This window comes from Canis lupus, chromosome 28 (genome assembly GCF_003254725.2).
Source record: "Canis lupus dingo isolate Sandy chromosome 28, ASM325472v2, whole genome shotgun sequence".
NCBI lineage: Eukaryota > Metazoa > Chordata > Mammalia > Carnivora > Canidae > Canis > Canis lupus.
In genome coordinates this window covers 35,344,032-35,364,172 of record NC_064270.1, presented here as the reverse complement: position 1 = coordinate 35,364,172, position 20,141 = coordinate 35,344,032, and the positions used below count along the sequence as shown (strand labels likewise).

The 20,141-nt window shown below is 44.6% G+C and overlaps 1 protein-coding gene across 1 annotated transcript in view; it reads left to right on the top strand.

Moving 5' to 3' along the window:
* ADAM12 (ADAM metallopeptidase domain 12) overlaps window positions 1-20,141 on the top strand; it is a 331,074-nt gene that overhangs the window by 305,870 nt on the left and 5,063 nt on the right. Inside the window, exon 22 of the mRNA XM_025467614.3 lies at window positions 18,067-18,197. Coding sequence (XP_025323399.1) covers window positions 18,067-18,197 — 131 coding nt within the window. The remainder of the gene's footprint in view (window positions 1-18,066; window positions 18,198-20,141) is intronic.

The following is a 20,141-nucleotide window of genomic DNA, read 5'->3' as shown; positions in this document are numbered from 1 at the left end:
ATGTTTTTAGCAATGAATCTGTTTCTTTTCATTCCATCAGGTTTTCCTTCACGTATTTTGAAACTCTCGTGTTTGTGGTACACGTAGTTAGGATTGTTGTGTTTTCTTGGTGAATGGACCCTTTTATCATTACGTCATGTCCCTCTTTAGTTCTGGGTATTATCTTTGTTCCAAGGTCTACTTTATCTCATATATCCACTTCAGTTTTCTTTTGATTCGTGTTTGTAAGACGTGTCTGTTGCCACCTTTCTACACTTAACTTTCCTATGTCGTCGTAGTGGAAATGAGTTCCTCAGAGACCATATGTAGCTGGGCCCATCCGTTCTGTCAGTCAGTGTCTTTTAATAGGTGTGTTTAGGGCATTTACTTTTAATGCAATTATGGATGTGTTAGAGTTTGTCTGCCATTTTAATACTGTTTGTTCCCTCTGATTTTTGTTTATTGTACTCCTCCTCCCTGAATTCCTTTAGGTTAGTTGAACACGTTTTTAGTATTCCCTGCTGATTGATCTGTAGTGGTTTTGAGATATGTCTCTGTATAGTTTGCTGTTGGGCAGGGTTTCTCAACCTCAGCATTATCAGCAGTTGGGGCTGGATAACTCTTGGTTGTGTGGGACTGTCCTGTGTATTGTAGAATGTCTAGGAGCATCTTGGTTTCTACAAAGTAGTTGGCAGTAGCACATGCAACCATGTCTCCAAACATTGCCAGATGTCCCCAGGTGGGCAAAATCACCCAACTGAAAAGCTGCAGTAAAGATTACACCATATGTGCATAATTTATCACAGTCTGCTAGTATCAGTACGTTATCACTTCAAGTGGAATGTAAAAACATTACCATCTTTGAGGTCTCTTTATCCTTCTCCCTTTATCACATAGATGTCTAACTATTAGCTTTATGTGCACTGAGAATCACTTCATTTTTTTTTTTTTTTTTTTTTTTTTTTTTTTTTTTTTTTTTTTTTTTAATTTAATTTTATTTTTTTTATTGGTGTTCAATTTACTAACATACAGAATAACCCCCAGTGCCCGTCACCCATTCACTCCCACCCCCCGCCCTCCTCCCCTTCTACCACCCCTAGTTCGTTTCCCAGAGTTAGCAGTCTTTGCGTTCTGTCTCCCTTTCTGATATTTCCCACACATTTCTTCTCCCTTCCCTTATTTTCCCTTTCACTATTATTTATATTCCCCAAATGAATGAGAACATATAATGTTTGTCCTTCTCCGACTGACTTACTTCACTCAGCATAATACCCTCCAGTTCCATCCACGTTGAAGCAAATGGTGGGTATTTGTCATTTCTAATAGCTGAGTAATATTCCATTGTATACATAAACCACATCTTCTTTATCCATTCATCTTTCATTGGACACCGAGGCTCCTTCCACAGTTTGGCTATCGTGGCCATTGCTGCTAGAAACATCGGGGTGCAGGTGTCCCGGCGTTTCATTGCATTTGTATCTTTGGGGTAAATCCCCAACAGTGCAATTGCTGGGTCGTAGGGCAGGTATATTTTTAACTCTTTGAGGAACCTCCACACTGTCTTCCAGAGTGGCTGCACCAGTTCACATTCCCACCAACAGTGTAAGAGGGTTCCCTTTTCTCCGCATCCTCTCCAACATTTGTTGTTTCCTGCCTTGTTAATTTTCCCCATTCTCACTGGTGTGAGGTGGTATCTCATTGTAGTTTTGATTTGTATTTCCCTGATGGCAAGTGATGCAGAGCATTTTCTCATATGCATGTTGGCCATGTCTATGTCTTCCTCTGTGAGATTTCTGTTCATGTCTTTTGCCCATTTCATGATTGGATTGTTTGTTTCTTTGGTGTTGAGTTTAATAAGTTCTTTATAGATCTTGGAAACTAGCCCTTTATCTGATATGTCATTTGCAAATATCTTCTCCCATTCTGTAGGTTGTCTTTGAGTTTTGTTGACTGTATCCTTTGCTGTGCAAAAGCTTCTTATCTTGATGAAGTCCCAATAGTTCATTTTTGCTTTTGTTTCTTTTGCCTTCGTGGATGTATCTTGCAAGAAGTTACTATGTCCGAGTTCAAAAAGGGTGTTGCCTGTGTTCTCCTCTAGGATTTTGATGGAATCTTGTCTCACATTTAGATCTTTCATCCATTTTGAGTTTATCTTTGTGTATGGTGAAAGAGAGTGGTCTAGTTTCATTCTTCTGCATGTGGATGTCCAATTTTCCCAGCACCATTTATTGAAGAGACTGTCTTTCTTCCAATGGATAGTCTTTCCTCCTTTATCGAATATTAGTTGCCCATAAAGTTCAGGGTCCACTTCTGGATTCTCTATTCTGTTCCACTGATCTATGTGTCTGTTTTTGTGCCAGTACCACACTGTCTTGATGACCACAGCTTTGTAGTACAACCTGAAATCTGGCATTGTGATGCCCCCAGATATGGTTTTCTTTTTTAAAATTCCCCTGGCTATTCGGGGTCTTTTCTGATTCCACACAAATCTTAAAATAATTTGTTCTAACTCTCTGAAGAAAGTCCATGGTATTTTGATAGGGATTGCATTAAACGTGTATATTGCCCTGGGTAACATTGACATTTTCACAATATTAATTCTGCCAATCCATGAGCATGGAATATTTTTCCATCTCTTTGTGTCTTCCTCAATTTCTTTCAGAAGTGTTCTATAGTTTTGAGGGTATAGATCCTTTACATCTTTGGTGAGGTTTATTCCTAGGTATCTTATGCTTTTGGGTGCAATTGTAAATGGGATTGACTCCTTAATTTCTCTTTCTTCAGTCTCATTGTTAGTGTATAGAAATGCCACTGACTTCTGGGCATTGATTTTGTATCCTGCCACGCTACCGAATTGCTGTATGAGTTCTAGCAATCTTGGGGATGCTGTAATTTAGCTTTCAACCATCAAGCCTAAGTTTTAAAACTTAAGAGTGGTCTACTATTTCTACTCATATATGCACCCTTTCTCTCCTTCCTTTATTCCTGGGTTTCTTTCTCTTATCATTTCCTTTCTGTCTGAGAAACTTCAGCTATTCTGTTAAAGCAGGTCCACTGGTGAACAAGTTCTTTGGTTTTCCTTCATCCAAAACTGTCTACTTCACCTTAGCTCCTGAAGGATATTTTCACTGGATATCCAATTCTGGGCTGACTGTTCCTTCAACATTGAAAAATGTTCCACTTCCTTCTGGCCTCTGTGGCAGTGAGAAATCCACTGAAAAGTTCAGCCTACAGTCTCTGTTCCAGGGAAGAGATGTGGCCTGTGATGGTACACCGGATTGAGAAGCAGGTCTCTGCCATCTCCAGGATGTGGTGGCCAGCTGGGGGTGGAGGGGATGGCTTTTTCTGGTGCCCACCTAGAGCTGGAGTAAGGTCAGGTATGGTCAAGATGTTTCTCTCTTACAGTCACCCCGTTCCCATCTATTGGCTGGAGACAGAAGGCTTTCCTTGGGCCTCCTTTTGCTCTGGTGCTGTTGGCATTTCCAGATTGGGAACCTCTCCAGAGCACAGGCCAAGATATAAAAATGGCAAAAACAAAAACAAGAACTCAGTATTGGGTAGTTCTTGAGTTCTGAGATCCACAGCCAGTCCATTTATTTTTCTCCAACTTTCAGAGTCTCAGTCAGTTGCTTTATGGATTTTCTCCAGACGTTTTTGTTGCAATTTGCAGGAGGTCTAGGGTGAGGTGTACTTGTTCCATCTTGTCCAGACCTCATTTTTTTTTCTATTTCTCTGATTACTGGTACATTTGAACTGCTTTTTATATATCTCTTAACCAATGGAATAGCACTAAATTGGCCATCAAAAAACAAAAAGGACCCAAAAAAGGCTTGATTTGTCAGTGATTTCTCTGCAATAAAAAAAAAAAAAAAAATCCCGCCATGGCCAATTCCATGCTATCAACGTGATGTCACTAAAGGAGGAGCAGAGAATTGGCGGACCTGAGCTAGCACCAGCCAGCTCCAGCAGAAAGCTGCCATTAACTGTATTTGTTGTATGAACTATCTGTCCCTACCCTTAGCCTATGTTTTTCTATTTGAGAGAGAATTTTTCTTCCCAATTTGTAAGGGTTCATTTTCTCCTTCAGAGTACTTACCCTCTCCCAGTAATCTATTGTAAACATTTCCTTAATTTATCTTTTCATTTCATTTATGATATTTTGGGGTATAAAAGGAATTCCCACTTTGAATATTAAATTTCTTCACCTTGTGAAGAAATTCTCGGTGCTTACAAAGTCCTCTTTCATTTCACTGCCAGTCAGGATCTACCTCTAGCCTCTTCGTTTATTTTGTGGGCTGTTGAGAATTCTTTTACAAGTGTCTGTCTAACCTGTCTTGGATTTACTGTGAGAAGGAAGGCAGTGGGCATGTCCTAAATTTTTCTGGGCGATGGACTTATTCGAGAATCTGATGAAAGCTATGAAATCTCAGAAAACGCACCAGGCCTTGATACTTCACATGCAAATTTCAGATATCCACGGGGCCGCCAACCCCTTCCCCACAGATTCCCTCAGACTTTGGCTTTTTATGTCTCTCTTCAAGCAACTCGCCTTTGCACCATGTCAAACTGGGACTGCCTTTAACAGACCATGGGATCTGAGGCAAGATATTTCCACTTGCTGGTATCTTTTTTTTCCTGACAGCAGTGAATGCCTACAGAGGGCACTCCCTCAAGATTTCCTTTAAAAACAGGCCCTGAAAAAAGGCCTTCGTTCTGTTTTATGAAACGAAGGAAATGTTACCCTTTAAACATTAGGAACTGAAAAAATCCACATTTCTCACTCCAGGCTGGTGTCTGTCTGGAGCTTTTCCGAGACATATGATATAGATTAGGCTCGCGCTTTCTCTCCCATCACACATAGAGAACTGAAATTAATTCCATGCAGGTGTGGCAAATATTGGGAGGTGGCTCGTGCTTGGCAGCACAGATTGAACCCACTGACTGACGTCGGGTACTTTCGAGTCCCCGTGCCCTGCCCCTCGCAGCTTGACAAAGACAGCTACCTGGCTAGCTGTGCTTCATTTGTCCAAACTTTCCCAAAGGAAAACGTTCTCATGGACGCAATATATACCTCACATCGAAAGGGTCAAAGTCAGGTCTTTATAGAAAACCTTTGATCTTTCCATCACACGTTCTGTTTGATTTATAGAAACCAAGGACACTGGGATCAGCTCCCTCACTTGTCTGCACATAACACCCTTCCTGTGTGCCATTTCCTTCTTGGCCAAATGGCCCTTGCGACGCAAGCTTCTCAACCTAACTCGTCAGCCTCGGTCAAGGAAACGAACTTTTCGTTTCCTTTTCATCCTGCCAGCTATTTTAGAGGCAACTTAATGCGGTTGTTCATCTAGCTGCCATGTCCCCCCCCCGCTCCCCCAGATCATGAAAGGCAGAAGGCGATCTTGGGAACAGGACAGTAAAAGGAGGACAGCGGGGTCACAGAGGCGTGTGACCGTGGACAGTTGTGTGCTTGTGCAGGGGGGGCAAGCACAGGGGGCAGAGGAGCATCACAGGATGCTCGTACCGTGTGTGGCCTTGAGCTTGCCCTGCCCTAAAGGGGCACGCACTTGATGGGGGGACCAGACCAATCTGTGGAGATTTGCATCCTTCAGGCCACTCTGGAAGCACCCAGTGACTTCTGTGCTCGCTGCTGGGTAGTTCATCTCTAGATCTGGCAGGGAGTGAAGAGGAAGGAAAGGAAGTCTGTGCATGGATCCCAGAGGCTTTGAGAGACCTGGCAATGGTCATCCTTCAGACATTCTCTGTTGTTTTTCCTCTGACTACAAAAGTGTCAAACATCTCTCAACTCTGTGCTCCCCCCGGCCACACAGAAAGTCAATTCTACCGTTTTGGTAATTTTTTTAAGTAGAGTAATGTGTACAAAGGGGAGAAAACACAATGCCTGGGAAGGGTGGGTCTCGAGCAGAAGTCTGCAAGGACCTTCTCAGGAGGAAGCCACATAAGGTGGCAGACTCCAGGCTGACACCAAGGCCCGGGAGACAAGAGGTGGGCACCTGGCAGTTGAAGAGCTGCACAGAATCCAGTGGAAGGATCACTTTCTTGACCACAGACTTCGTGTGTGGAGTCAAGTGAGCTGACTTCCAGGAGGAAGGCCTCTTCCTGAGAGGCCCCAGGAATACTGGGTGAGCTCGGGACCCCTGGAGGGGGAACATCTGACACCAGGTTTTACAGTTTCCTTTCCTCTGTGCCGGTCCTTAGGACATCCTCCAATGTTCAGGGAAGCATGCATCACCACCGTGGCCTAGAGCCAGTGCCAAGAGTGTTAGAGAAGGATGGAGCTGCTGATTTCCAGGGAGAGGACAGCCCCTGCAGGGTCAGGTGTGAGATGCCGGGACAGGATCTGGACAGTAGTCTGGAGCAGGTGTCAGGTTGGGGCCTGGGGGGAGGCGGGAGCCTGATAAGAGTGTGGGTGCAGATGGAGCGTCCCCCTGTCACCTAAGAAAGGTTGTCAAGCCACTAAGTCTGAACTGAACAATTAAGTGGGACCCCCCAAAAGACTGGAAAATACGAAGACCACTCATATTCTTAACACCAGGGTGTGTAATTTTGCTCCTCGAAGAGAAGAAGGACCAATAGGGACAAACTCATGGGGTTTTCATTAGATTTCTAGAACATATCCACCTGAATTCCTTTATGCGGGTTATTCTGATTAATTGGCCTAATGAATTGGTTTAAAGTTTAAATAAAAACGTCTTCAATGTCACATCTAAGAAATAGATATTTCTGCCAAAAAGAGAAAAATGAAAAAGATATTTCTGCTCACAGAAAATTACATCTAGAGAGGGCTGTGCTAAGTAGCGGCAGATTGAAATGCAATTTTCTGCTGTCAAATTGAAATGTGCCAGGATTCTAAAGGGAGTATAAGAGGCACCTTCAATCCATAGCCGGGCCATTCTTCTAAAGAGCAAAAACTTCATGGGAGTGTCATTTTCTTAGCATTTCTCTGAATTTTATTTTAAGGATTGCCTCATAAAATGGCATGTGAACCATACCTGCTGATGTGTGGTCATATTTGGCTTAGGGTGCCAAATATGTTTATTTTTTTAAGCCCTTAGTTTCCTGGGAAAATACAAGGAAGTGCTTTCCCTCCGTGCACTCTTACCAGTGAATTCTAATACTGAACTGACTGGCTGGGATTGTTTTTCCAAAATAATAGGAACCGAAAACAAAAGGACAGTTGGATCCATCCTTTAGACTGATTTTTGCTGAATCAAAGTCTTGTCCTGAAAGAGCTGGTAGGCCCATGGGAACATTTGCCAACCCTATTTCTGGCACTGCTTGTCTGGGCTGCAGAAATGTCATCGAAACGGCAACAAAAGGATTAATTTCTGGTTTTATTTTATAACCAAATAGTGTAAAAATGTATTTATGTGTGCACATACATGTTTGAATGTGTTATTTTACTGATTGTTTTGGTGTAAGGAGCTTTCTATTTGCATCTTAGATTGTTGTAAAATAGAAAACATGTATTGAACACCAATCACATGGCTGGTAGTCCTGAGCCCAGCCCTTCACGGACGTTTCTGACGGTCTTGCAGAGCCTGGGAGCGGATGGCGCCCTCAGCCCCACTTTACAGAGGCTGAACCAAGGAACCGAGGCCCAGGGAAGCCCCCCCTCCACCCCACGCCCAGCTTGGGTAGAGAGGCACCGCCAGCTGGGTAGCTGGAGGGAGGCAGAGACTGTTCTGGTCAACGGTGAAGACTGTAACAGCATAGTTCAGGCCCCTGACCACCTCGGCAATGTTTCATTCATTGTTGCCTCATACAAGGTGGGGAGTGGGGGACCTTCTGGCATCTAGTGGAGGCTTCAGACCGTAACAAGAGAAGCCTGCATTTCTCTTTTCCTTTGCCTGTAACACTAGCATTCTGCGTGTCCTAACTGATCTGTCCTGGAGCCAGTCCTTGTTCAGAACCAGGGCAGCCCTGGAGCTGCACTGGGAATACCAAGAAGGCTTGCGTGCATTTTCAGTAGAGGTGGAGATTCTTGGTCCCGTGTTCCTGGCAGGACATTTCTCCTAATCAACACCTTGTCTGTGTCTGTGGAACGTACAACAAACCACATTTTGTAAAACGAGACCGGCTGATCTTGTGCAGGCTCTGCCGAGAAAAGGCTGTGGATCGACCCAGCGTGGCTCCAGTGGACCCAGGGGGGAGGGAGGGGGCATCTAATTCAAGGAGCCCCAGACCGCCCCTCCCCCAACCCTCCCCAAAATGGGGCACTGAGCCGTCCCCCCACCTCCCTGGCCATTACTGGTGAACAACAACTACTCATCGCAATGCTTTGGGATACAGATGTGAGCGAAACAAATTAACTGAGCTTCTGAGGTTGAGCCCTGACTTTCAAGTCTTCTCCAACGGAATGAACTCAAGCATTCAAATGAGTAAGGACTTGTGTGACCCCTTCTTCTGGCCCGTGTGGGCATCTGATATTTAAAACAACACTCACAGGGCCTGAGAATCTGATGATTTAGGTCCTTTCCGATCAGAAATGCCAATATGTAATGAGAAAGGGAAATCCACGGGTCAAGATGTTCTCCCAAGGAAGCGAGATGAGATACAGCGAAGCTGATCCTTATAAAAGCCTTCATTCCGCCAGGCGACCCGAAGCTAACCCCTGAGCTCACGTGCTGGAAAGTGTCCCCCTCGGCCCCATGCCTGAACGCCGCTTTCCACGTATCACCCTCACCCACATGCCCTCCGAGATGCCTCCTGGCCCGTGTTTTCCGCGGTCCTCCCGGGGGCCTCCACGCTCACCTGCTCCCTCGGCCCGGAGTAACCTTGCTACTTGCCCTGTCCCACTTCAGAAGGCACCCATGGCTTGTGCATCTCCGGGCACACCTACGTCCAGCCCCTTGAGCATAGATGTGAGGGGAATCTGTGGAGTGGCTGTGAATTTTAAGTAGTAGAGCAATAAGCCTTGTCACAGCGTCGGTTATTCCCCTGGGGCCGTCCCACTCCATGAGTCACGGATTCATAAAAATCTGAGTCCCTTCCTCCTGTCAACCTAAAATGCAGCTACCAAGGTCTTGGACACCTGCTGACCTCTCCCCGCCACCTGCGCAGCACTCCCAGAAAGCTCAACCAAAATTTCTCTGGTTTCATATCCTACCCGCCGTTACTCATACGACAAACCCACCCGATGTCCTTAAAAGCATCTGTCACGTGCGAATGCACCCGTATCTCTCTGGAGAGGAGTAACTTAGAGGAAGGCCATTCAAACGATGACAGTACTCTAAGGGGTGTTTGCTTTCCACTCATTTAGGAGGTTCCTAGAAGCATGCAAGCCTTTCATGAAAAAAGTGATGCCTATTTTATTTTACCCTTTATGTTTTTTAATAGGTCAGGTGTGCCCATAATTACAAATTCCAACAGTACAAAGGGTTCCTTAGAAAACAATTGGTCTCCCCCCGACCTCCGCCACCAGGCTTCCTTTCCCAGAAGCATGGTCACTAGGCTTTCGTAAGCTGCAGCTTGGAATATGGGTGAAGGCCTCATTTCTACTCTGTCTCTCTCTACAGAGAGAGATTATTGAAAATTTGGGAATTTTCAAACATGCAAAATTGGAGAAAAGAGTGCAATGAAACGCCATCTGCCCGACACCCACCTTCAGCACCTGCCAGCTTGCTGGCACTCTTTTGTCATCTTAGATTCTTGTTTGGAACTCAAATGGCAGCCCACCCCGGCCTCTCTGGCGCTCTGCTCATTCCCGATCGGTGCTACAAGGGTCCACCTCATTGTTTTGGCTACTTTTGTGTTTCATTGTGGAACCATCCCATAAATTATGCATCCTGTCCTTTGCTGAGAGCCACGTGGGTTGTTTCCAATCATTTGCTGCATCAGACAGACGTGTCCTTGCCCGGGGACCTCGGGGCTGCGCAGAGGACATCTGTGGGGTAGCGTCCTGGGAGCACAATGGCCGTATGATCTGATTAAGTGGAACGGCCCCAAAAAGAGTCCTGCAGATTTCTACTCCCCAACTCCCCACCAACACGGCATTCAAAGATTTTGCTTACTTTTGCCGATAGGTAAAATAAATGTATCTACATTTCTCTTTCCATAAATGAGGCAAAACCTCTTTTTGATGGCTTAAGATCCATTTGTGGGGTTCTTTTTTCCCTTTTCGTGGACTGTCTTTTCGTGTCCCCTGCCATCTCATTGTCCTCTCAGAAAGGACACCCAAAGAATTCAGGCATTTTTGTCTCTTATTCTTTGATGATCTTTTTTTTTTTTTTTCTTACAGTGAAATGTTTGATCCATCTGCCATGGATGGTGGTGTATAAAATGAAGTAGGAATCCACCTCCCTTTTTCTGGTTTCTTGAGTCTGGATGCTGTTTTGTCCCTTCCCGGCCTGTGTCTTATTAGCGTTCCCTGGCTCCTCGGCAGCCCCAGCCCACCCACAGGAGCTGGCTGGGGGCCTGGTAGGCAGTGTGGCCTCCTGGTCCCTGCCCTTCGGCAGCAGAAGCGCCCCCTCGGTGTCCCCAGCACATGCCGGACAGTGCACCTGCCTCTTGGGGCTTCGTGGCCATTGCACGAAAGTATCTAACGTTAGCCTGCAGTGTGATGAGTCTCTGCTAAATGATAGCTATTCATTTCTCTAATGTATTCTTTTCTCCTTTTATCATTTCTTTCCATCCTTAGGTTTATTTCTCTAACTTCTTAGACCCTTACCTCATTTCTGTTCATACTTCATTTATTTATTTTATGTATACATTACCAAATAAGCATAAGAGTCTAGGAATTTCCCTCCAAACACTGCATTGTCTGTGCTCACTGGGTCTGATTTGTACTGTTCTCAATATTTATATTTTTAAAATAACCTACACTTCCCCTTCTGCTTTGTTCTTTGGCCCAAAACTTGAAATTATTTTCCTTTTTGTTGTCATGAATTCTTAAGACATTTAAAACATGGAAAAGTGAAAATAATCTAGAATTCACCCACATCTATACTACACAGAAACAACCCGTTGTGATCTCCATGTTTTTCTACGCATGTGCCTACTTAAGTCTCAGAGGATATGCACTGTTTCCTTTAATTTTTTTTATTTTTTGCACTGTTTCCTTTTAAAAAAAAAAATAGGAAAAACAGAGCAGTCCAGACAAAGTCACTGTGACTACCTCAGATACAATCACTTTTGTGGGTTGGTGGTGATATTTTTATGGAGCCTTTTCAATACTTTTACATAGATATCCAAAGAACATATGGAATACTTCAATTTACATAAATGGTATAAAACTACAATTAGCTTCGCACAGTTTGCACTTACATTCAACTGTATTTTACTTTTTTCTTACATTGAAGTACAGCTGACGCAGAATGTTACATTAGTTTCGGGTGCACAACACAGGCACCTGACCACTCCTTACTGAGGCTGTGCTCACAAGTGTCACTCCCGTCTGTCACCATGCACACCATGACCGTAGCCTCGTAGCCTGGACTGTATTCCCTGTTGTGCCTCTCATCCCCATTTTGTATTCATTACATAACTGGAAGCCTGTGCGCCCCCCCCACTCCCCTTCACACATTTTTGTCCATTCTCCTACTTCTCTCCCCTCTGGCAACCACCAGTTTTGTTCTCTATTTATGGATTGGTTTCTGCTTTATTTGTTCACTTGTGGTTTGTTTTTTGTTTGTTTTTTTTTAGATTACACATTTAGATTCCACAAGTGAAGTCAAAAGGTCTTTGTCTTTCTCTGCCGTATTTCACTTAGTATAATACCCTCTAGGATCTCCTTCTTGTTTATGGCCAAGTAATATTCCATTGTACATCTCTGCCACATCTTCTTTATCCACCCATCTGCCTATGGACCCTGGGCTGATTCCATGCCTTGGCTTTTGTAAATAATGCTGTGATAAACATACAGGTGCATACATCTTTGCAAATTAGTGTTATCGTTTTCTTTGGGTAAATCCCCAGTAGTAGAATTACTGAATCATATGATAATTCCATTTTAATGTTTTGAGGAACCTCGGTACTGTTTTCCACAGCGGCTGCACCAACTGACATTCCCACCAGCAGTGCGGGAGGAACTGTTTCCTCCACATCCTCACCAACACTTGTTATTGCTTAGTTTTTGCAGACTAGCCATTCTGATGCATGAGGTGGTATCTCATTGTGGTTTTGATTTGCATTTCCCTGATAGTCGGTGATGTTGAGCATCTTTTCATGTGTCTGTTGGTCATCTGCAGGTCTTTGGGAAATGTCCATTCAGATCCTCTGCCCATGTTTTAATTGGATTTTTTTGGTGTTGAGTTGTGTAAGTTCTTCATATATTTTGGATATTAACTCCTTATTAGATCTGTCATTTGCAAATATCTTCTCCCATTCAGTAGGTTGCCTTTTCATTTTGTTTGCTCCTTTGCTGTGTAAAGAGTTTTCATTTGAGTGTAGTCCCAATAGTTGACTTGCGACTCCCTTGCCTAAGAAGACATATCCAGAAAAAAAATGTTGTTAAAGCTGATGTCGAGATTACTGCCTATGGTCTCTTCTAGGAGTTTTATGATCTCAGATCTCACATTTAGGTCTGTAACCCATTTTGAGTTTATTTTTGTGTGTAGTGTAAGGAAGTGGTCCAGTTTTCCCAGCACCATTTACTAAAGACACTCATTCCCCCATCATATATTCTTGCCTCCTTTGTTAGATTGACCAGATAAGCATGGGTTTATTTCTGGGCTCTCTGTTCTGTTCCATTAATCAATGTGTCCATTTTTGTACCATATCGTTTTATTATAGCTTGCTAGTATATCTTAAAATACTTCCAGCTTCGTTCTCCTTTCTCAAGGTTGCTTTGGCTATTTGGGGTCTTCTGTGGGTCCATATAAATTTTAGTATTATCTATCCTAGTTTGTGAAAAGTGCTATTGGTATTTTAATAGGAATTGCATTGAATCTGTAGACTTCTTTGAGTGGTATGTATGGATATTTTAATAATATTAACTTTTCTAATCCATGAGCATAGAATAGCTTTCTATTTGTGTCATCTTCAGTTTCCTTCATCAGTGTCTTATAGTTTTCAGAGTACAGGTCTGTCACTTCCTTGGTTAAGTGTATTCTTAGATATTTTCTTCTTTTTGATGCAATTATGTTTTACTTTGTTTCTAGAAATTTTATTATTCAAATATGCTGGCTTGTCTTTAAACACAGAAAATTTGTTCAAATAATTTCACAATCTGAAGTCTTTGGGTATGTTACTCCTGAGGTTCCTTTCACAATTCCTTGCTTCTTTGTATGCTTGGTAATTTTTTCCTATGAGCTGCTTATTTTTCTGGAAAATTATCTAGAAAACTACCTGGGAGTTCTTTGAGAACTAGGATGAAGGTACGACCCTCCAGAGAGGATGTATTTTGCCTCTGCCTGGCTCCTGGAAGCAGTAACCATTTGAGACCTCTCTCTCTAAATGGCTTGGGCTTGAGCCACTGAGGGGATGTGATCTCAGCTTCAGGTCCTCAAGGGCAATTTGTGGTTAGAGGTTTATTTTCCAACAATTTCAGTGGTTTTAGAGAGAGAATAGGTCAAAATAACTAGCCTGCCATATTTCCAGAAATGGAAGATTCACCTCCCAACTCTAGTTTGTTCTGTAGCGTCTCCGTTATCATACTTTGTGACATCCTGTTCTGTAGCCATAAGCATCAGTTTTGTTAGATGCAGGTCTACACTGAAAAGACTCAATGCTCATGGACAATCTTTTTGCCACGTATTCATTCATTTCCTGGCTAGCTGATGTCATTCTAGTGTACGTCCTTCCCCAAGAGTTCCACAGGCGGGTACTCCCTGAAGTAGACATTCCATGTTCAAAGACATTTGGCTGTTGTTTTCACTTCTCAGCAATAATGTGCATATAAAAATAATGGAGCACACTTTGTCTTCCCAAAACTCTTCCCCATGGTCTTCCTCTCTCTCCCCTGGAGAAATCAGAAGCTGGCTTTTTTTTACCCTTTGAAGTGATGGGATTTGGTATCCTCACTGTCCAATAACTTCAATAGGTGATATCTTACTATTGAGGAGTTGAATTCATTTCTCTGAGGGAAATTGTGTGCACTTCTAATCATAGATTTGACACTCTTTTTTTCAGGAAAGTTCTTATGAAATCAGTGTATTTTTTCTATCTACTCAGATCCTTTAAGTGACACCATTTTTATGTATGTTGTGTCACCTTTGCTGTGGTCTTTATTTTACTGTTGAACTTTTCACTTCCCTCAGCTCAGACCTCACAGCCCTTTGTTCAATATGATTTTCATCCTTGGTTTTCATGGTTTTTCTCTTCCCCTTTTGAGTTTTGCTACCTCCTTTGTCATTTCTGTGTATATACATTTTTACAGGGGGGGGTTCTTAACTTTGCCTTTTTCCCTAATGCGTCCGCCTCCTCCTTAAAGGCAGGGAGTTCTTCCTGGAAAACCAGTCACAAGACAGCTGAGGAAAAGGTGAGGCTGGTGCTGAGGTCTTTGAGAGAGTGGTCTGGCCCTCCCTGCTCCCAACACAGACCCTGCAGGCCCAGCCCTACTCCAGGTTTGCACAGATAGCTGGACCTGTCTACATTGCTGTTTGTTCAGTCCAGATACATCATGCTATCTGCTTACTCCTCATGCCTGTTTCATGCAAAAGGGCCTGATTTTCTCTTCTGCACTGTATCAGGTTGGCCATGGCAGGATCTTCTCCTTTCTCAAGGCCTTTCTTCACCCTGGCCTGCTGGACACTTTGCCCCCTTTTTATATAGATTTGGGGTTGTAACTTTTCCTCCATTTTGCTCCTTTCCATGCATTTTTTTTCCATGCATTTTCTTAAATGTTTTCAGGTACTTTCTAAAAGAAAGGTCAAGGTTTGGTCAAGGTCATTTTATAGACACGTCTGTGTTCTTTTAAGAGAGATTTGTTGAGACCTCTGCTTTTTTTGGAGAAAGAATAAAGAAATTGCACCATTTCCCTGAGAACTGATTATCCTTGGACTGATCTTTAAATATATTTCTCACAGATCCAGAGAGGCCGAGTGGAGAGGGTGAGGCTGATGCTACCCCTGGCCCTGCATGAGCTTGTCAGGGATAGCCGTGGCATCCCTGGCATTTTCCGGTGATAGAGGTCTCTGGATAAACAGGATCCATTTACTCTTGCTTACACAGAGGTAGATAACAGTTGAGAATTCTTTGATGATGGTCAAAGTAGAGGATTCTTTTTGGATTTTAAAATTTATTCTCAATCCTCTAAAACTTTGAAATATGTGGCTGCTGCAAAAACAGCAGAATGTGGACAAATGGGACGGTTCTATTTAATGTAGATCTCAATTTTCCTCCAATATCAGGAGGTTGAAAAGGGAGAGAGTGGGGAGGGGAGGTCTGCATTCCTGATTTTTAATAGGTCTACAGGAATATTTGAGTGTGAACAACCTGGCCTGGAGTCCTTTCTCCATTCTGATGACTCTTTGTGGCAAGGCTGGACTTTTCTGGGAAACTGAGGTTCAGGTTTGCAAAGGCAGCATGAAAATATGCAATGCCTGACAGAGTGTGTGGGAATCCTACTCTTTCCTACAAAGTCACAGCCTCTGTAGCTGTGCTTCCGCCCACCTGTGTATAGGCTCCACGTCACCACGCCTGATTATCTGAGAAGGGAGAACCCATCATCTTTCACTAGCTCCACTCCTAGTGGGCCTGTTCAGGCCTGGCAGGAAATAGACCACTCACCTAGGCAGCATCTGTGAGTGTGACCTATTTCATAGTGGATCAATGTCCCGCGGATCCCAGGGCTTGAGGTCAGAACTTTCGATCAACATTTCCACAGTTTGGGCTTTGGTCACTGTAGTGACCATGCAGTTTATCCTTTAAACCAGGACGTAGCTGAGTCGTGATTAATAATTAAACAGGGCCATAAACATAAATTGCAGATGTCCCAAACAAAGCAGAATGAATGGCCAAGCTAACTATCTCCTGGGTTTCCGTGATAAATCCAAATGGATTATGATACATTATAACAAGGATCTCACTTTTTCTCCAGCATGGCCATAAAAAGCTGACGTTATCTTTATTACCAAGACCAGATACTTATTCATTCTTAGCAGCAAAACTAGTATCACTTAGTAATGAATCATTTAAACCTCAATGCCTTTCAGTTTTATAGGTGCGTGCATTCATTTTTTACATTACACACTAATATCTTGCTCATAGTTTTCTGCCATCTTCTAGGGAATGGAGCTTAATTTATTCCCATAGTTTATTACCCGAGGTTTGTTGGTAGGATTGCAGTACTTTTAGATGGTAAATTTATTCCATCGTTAATAGCTGCGGTACAGCAGTAGCAGCTAACACCTACTCCTTGGACACTGTACTAGGGCCCGTGCGGAGAGCTTCCCAGCTCACAGTCCTCACATCAACCCCCTGAGGAAGGTACAGTTAGCATCCCCTCTCCATGACTTTGAGGCTGAGTAACGCCTGTATTTGCAGAGCCTGGTTGAGTATACAAACCACCTGTCCCCAATATGCACTCAGGCACGTTAGATGGTCTGTAGGCCTACTTAAGGGATGTGCTCTACTTTGTTTCCTTTAATAAGAACTGGTATAGAAATGTCACTTTGAAGTCTGCCCTTGATCGGTGGCCCCATTGCTCGTTGTTTCAACTTGGCATATCTTCCATACAGCTGTGGTTTCCAGTCTTCTGGGGTTGCTTCCTTCATTTACAGAGATATGTTAAATGGTGGTTGTACACTTTGCATTCTTTCAACTGAGCTCCATTTGCTGAGGAAATGTAATTTTAGTGGGATAAGTACTGGGAGAAATTTCAAGTCACATGTTTCAGAGTCCTCTTGAGTGGTCCTGGAAGTATGGAACTGCGGGTCCTGTGCCAGTGAAGTAGATCATCTGTTTGTTAGGACATCCTGTCTCTCCTTTGAGGTTCTAGCATCATTTCCTACACACTTGCTGTGCATTCGTGAGTGCTTCTAGACTCCAAGGACCAAAGGAGAAGGTGTCTTGGCACCTATGTTCACCGTTGGCCAAGAGGAGAACCCGGTGAAGCCTTAACTGTCTTCCAACCCTGTACCCCCTTTTCTCAGAGTAGGGAAAGTAGGGAGAGTCCCTTGAAAAGTGATTTGTGGTTTTACTATTCTGTTTGTTGCTTTTCTTCTATTTCCATTAAGAAGCATTTTAAAATTTGTGGCATCAGGGAATGCTGATGGTATTAATAGTGATCTGTGTTCTGGGAGCTTCCTAGGCATCATTTTATGTAGTCCACATTACAATACTCTCAATTCTCCCCCTATAAAATGAGAGGAAAAAGTGCCTATCAAGTGACTGGCTGGCACAGTCCCAAAGCATTGGTCTTCAGATAAAGCCCGGTGTAGAATCACACCCAAGTTCATGCTCTGGTCAATGTGACACCTTTCCAGTGGCTTCCTTGTAGACTTAATACTTGTCCCTCAAAACACAGTTTTTAGAGTTTCCTCCTACTTGTCACTTTGTGGGACAACTGTGTGAGTTTGTGATTCTTTGAACTAGGTATTTTGGTACAAGAATTTTGGTGCATTTCACTCAGTGATCTGGATCAACATTGGATATCCTGACCCTATGGTGGAGGAAAGATGATCATTTTTGTCAGTGAATTCATTCACAGTTAAACGAATTCTGTTTCACGATTCTGAAAAACTTGAATAAACGATGTTTAAGAAGATTTTTGTCAACCTCTCAATTTGAGGCCTTTACAAAGCGAAAGGCAGCTTAAAGACACAGGAACACTTACATCCTCCAGGTAGCGTTGGCCCAGAAATGCCATATCAACTGTACTCCCAAGGCCTGTGAACAGTGTGGCCTCAGAAGACGCTCTGAGTGTTTGTGACTGTGCAATACTAGTGATAAATCTTTTATGGGTTAGAGAAAACATTGGCAAGAAGATAGACAAAGGTCAACAGCGTGGGCGGTGAGAGGATGTGTTCAGAAAGTTTGCTCAGGATGTGAAACCTGCGAAGCCCAGCACCAGGCCCCATTTCTCCCTGTTCCCACCTCACACAGGACACTGGCGGGTCCTGAGGTCAGGGTCTGGTCCCGCCTCACAGAGATGGGTGGTCATACATATGCTGTGATTTATTGCAGGGAACTCGTAAGCCAAACCCTCCTCAGAAGCCTCTGCCTGCAGATCCTTTGAGCAAGACAACCCGGCTCACCAGCGCCTCAGCCAGGGCCCCGGGACAGCAGGAGTCCGGGCTCCGCCTGGTGCCCCTCAGGTGGGTGTAAGAGCTGAGCCCATCTTTTCCTCCCCAGCACTGACCCGTGCTTTCCAGGCCCTGTCAGGACATGGGCCTGGTAGTCTCAGCCAGCCTTGTGGGAACAGCAGAAAATAGTGGCCAAAGCAGATAGGAGCATGACCAGGAGGCAGTCACAAGCTTATAATCCCTGGGATGCCCCAGTGTCCCTAAGAGATGAAACCAAGATCAAGTAGAACTAGAGAGCGTGCCCTGGAAAGCTGTGGCTCTTGAGATGGGCTGGGCCCTGTACCCCAGCGACGAAAACACCAAGCAGTGTGATACTCTAAAGGCTGAACCCACCTCCAAAACCATCTTAAACCTTCTTAAACTGTGCCCCATCCCTGGGTCCTGAGAAAGGAGGTGAGGGGCAGGGAGGTCCCAGATGGATGAGGGAGGTGGGGTGGGGAGTGAGCTCCCGAACACCTGGCACAACCGGGAGCTTCTCCATCTACTTAACAGAAGGAATCACATTTAGAGACTGTTCCCGAGCCCTGGTCCTCACTTGCCCTGTCCAGAGGACGAGGAAGGCAGACTCCTGGCACAGGGGGTTAAGCGGTCATGCCCGGGGCTGGGCCACGCTGGTTTTCAAGAGCTATTACATTTCCAGGAATTTTGCAAGCTAGCTGTTAAACCTAGCCACGATTTAAAGTATATAAACTCCAAATGATACAAATCACAGGAAAACAAATGTAAAATGCTCAAAATTCCTTTTTTTTTTTTTTTTTAACATCTTACTATCACCTATGCTCTGGAGGTTACATGCAGCTGTTTGCATTGGTGGAAAGGCCATGGCTGGGGGCCAGTGTGCAGCTCCTCGCTCACGCAGCCAGAGGATTTACACCCTGGAAACAGACAAAGGTTACAGATCAGCCCCCCTCCCTCCCCACAGTGGGTAGGTTAGACCCGCAGCCAAAACACCCTTCTGACATGCATACCCCCTTGGCAGGAAGCTTGCTGTATGAGCTTGAAAGAACCCAAGGTAGGGTGTTGACCAGGCCCTGGGCTCAATAATTCAGTGTCTCCAACGGGGAAGACACACGTTCGTGATGTCATTACAGCTTTTGGGAAAAATGCTTGGCCTGTGGGAGAGCAAACTGCCTCATAAATCCCAGAGATAACGCCGGTCACAGGGGCAGAACAGTGGTTTAATTCCCAACTGCACAAATACAGCAAGATTGCAGAGCATCCGAATTATTTCACTGTGGTTCGTATGCCGATCTTAAAGTTACTTTTCTTGCTCAAAAGCAAAAGCACCCCTTACATGGCACGATGAGGGGAAGATGGGGAAGGCCCGCTGGGTAAAATGCCATCAAGCAGTGGCCAGTCGTCGCCCCTGCTGGCCACTGACACCGGTACAAGCGGGTGTCGTCTTGGTCTCAAAGGGGAAGAATTCGTTTTTGAGGGATCCCACAGGCCCAGCTCTGCTCCCCGGACGCACACGGGCTAATCCACTCACTGCAGACACACGCGGGATGGGGGACCACGCAGTGTCCCAAATGCCAAGTAGCTCAGGCTCTTTTCCTCTTGCTACACCTGTATGGATAGACACGGCTCCTAGGGCTGTATGCGTTCATGAAATTCATTGCTAAAATCTATTTCACCTATCTTTTTTCCTTTTTTCACGTGGCTGCTAGCGAAGGTTCGATTAGAGACGTGGCTTCTGTTTCTCTAGTGAGTGGGCGCCGTTCTAGGGGCGGCTCGCAGAGGGGACGGAGCGCGTTGGCAGGGGCTCGTCTAGTGGCCAGCTGGCACAAACGCCAGCAGTCCCGCAGCCTGGATCAGGGTCCCTCGGTGGGGCCCCACCACCCTGCCACATGCAGAGGCATCCGCATGGGGCTGGGGGCTGGTCCCTAAGGCCCTGGAGGTCTGGCAAGGACACCCCGACAACCACAGATGTCCGTACCTGCAGAGGCCGCCACCTAC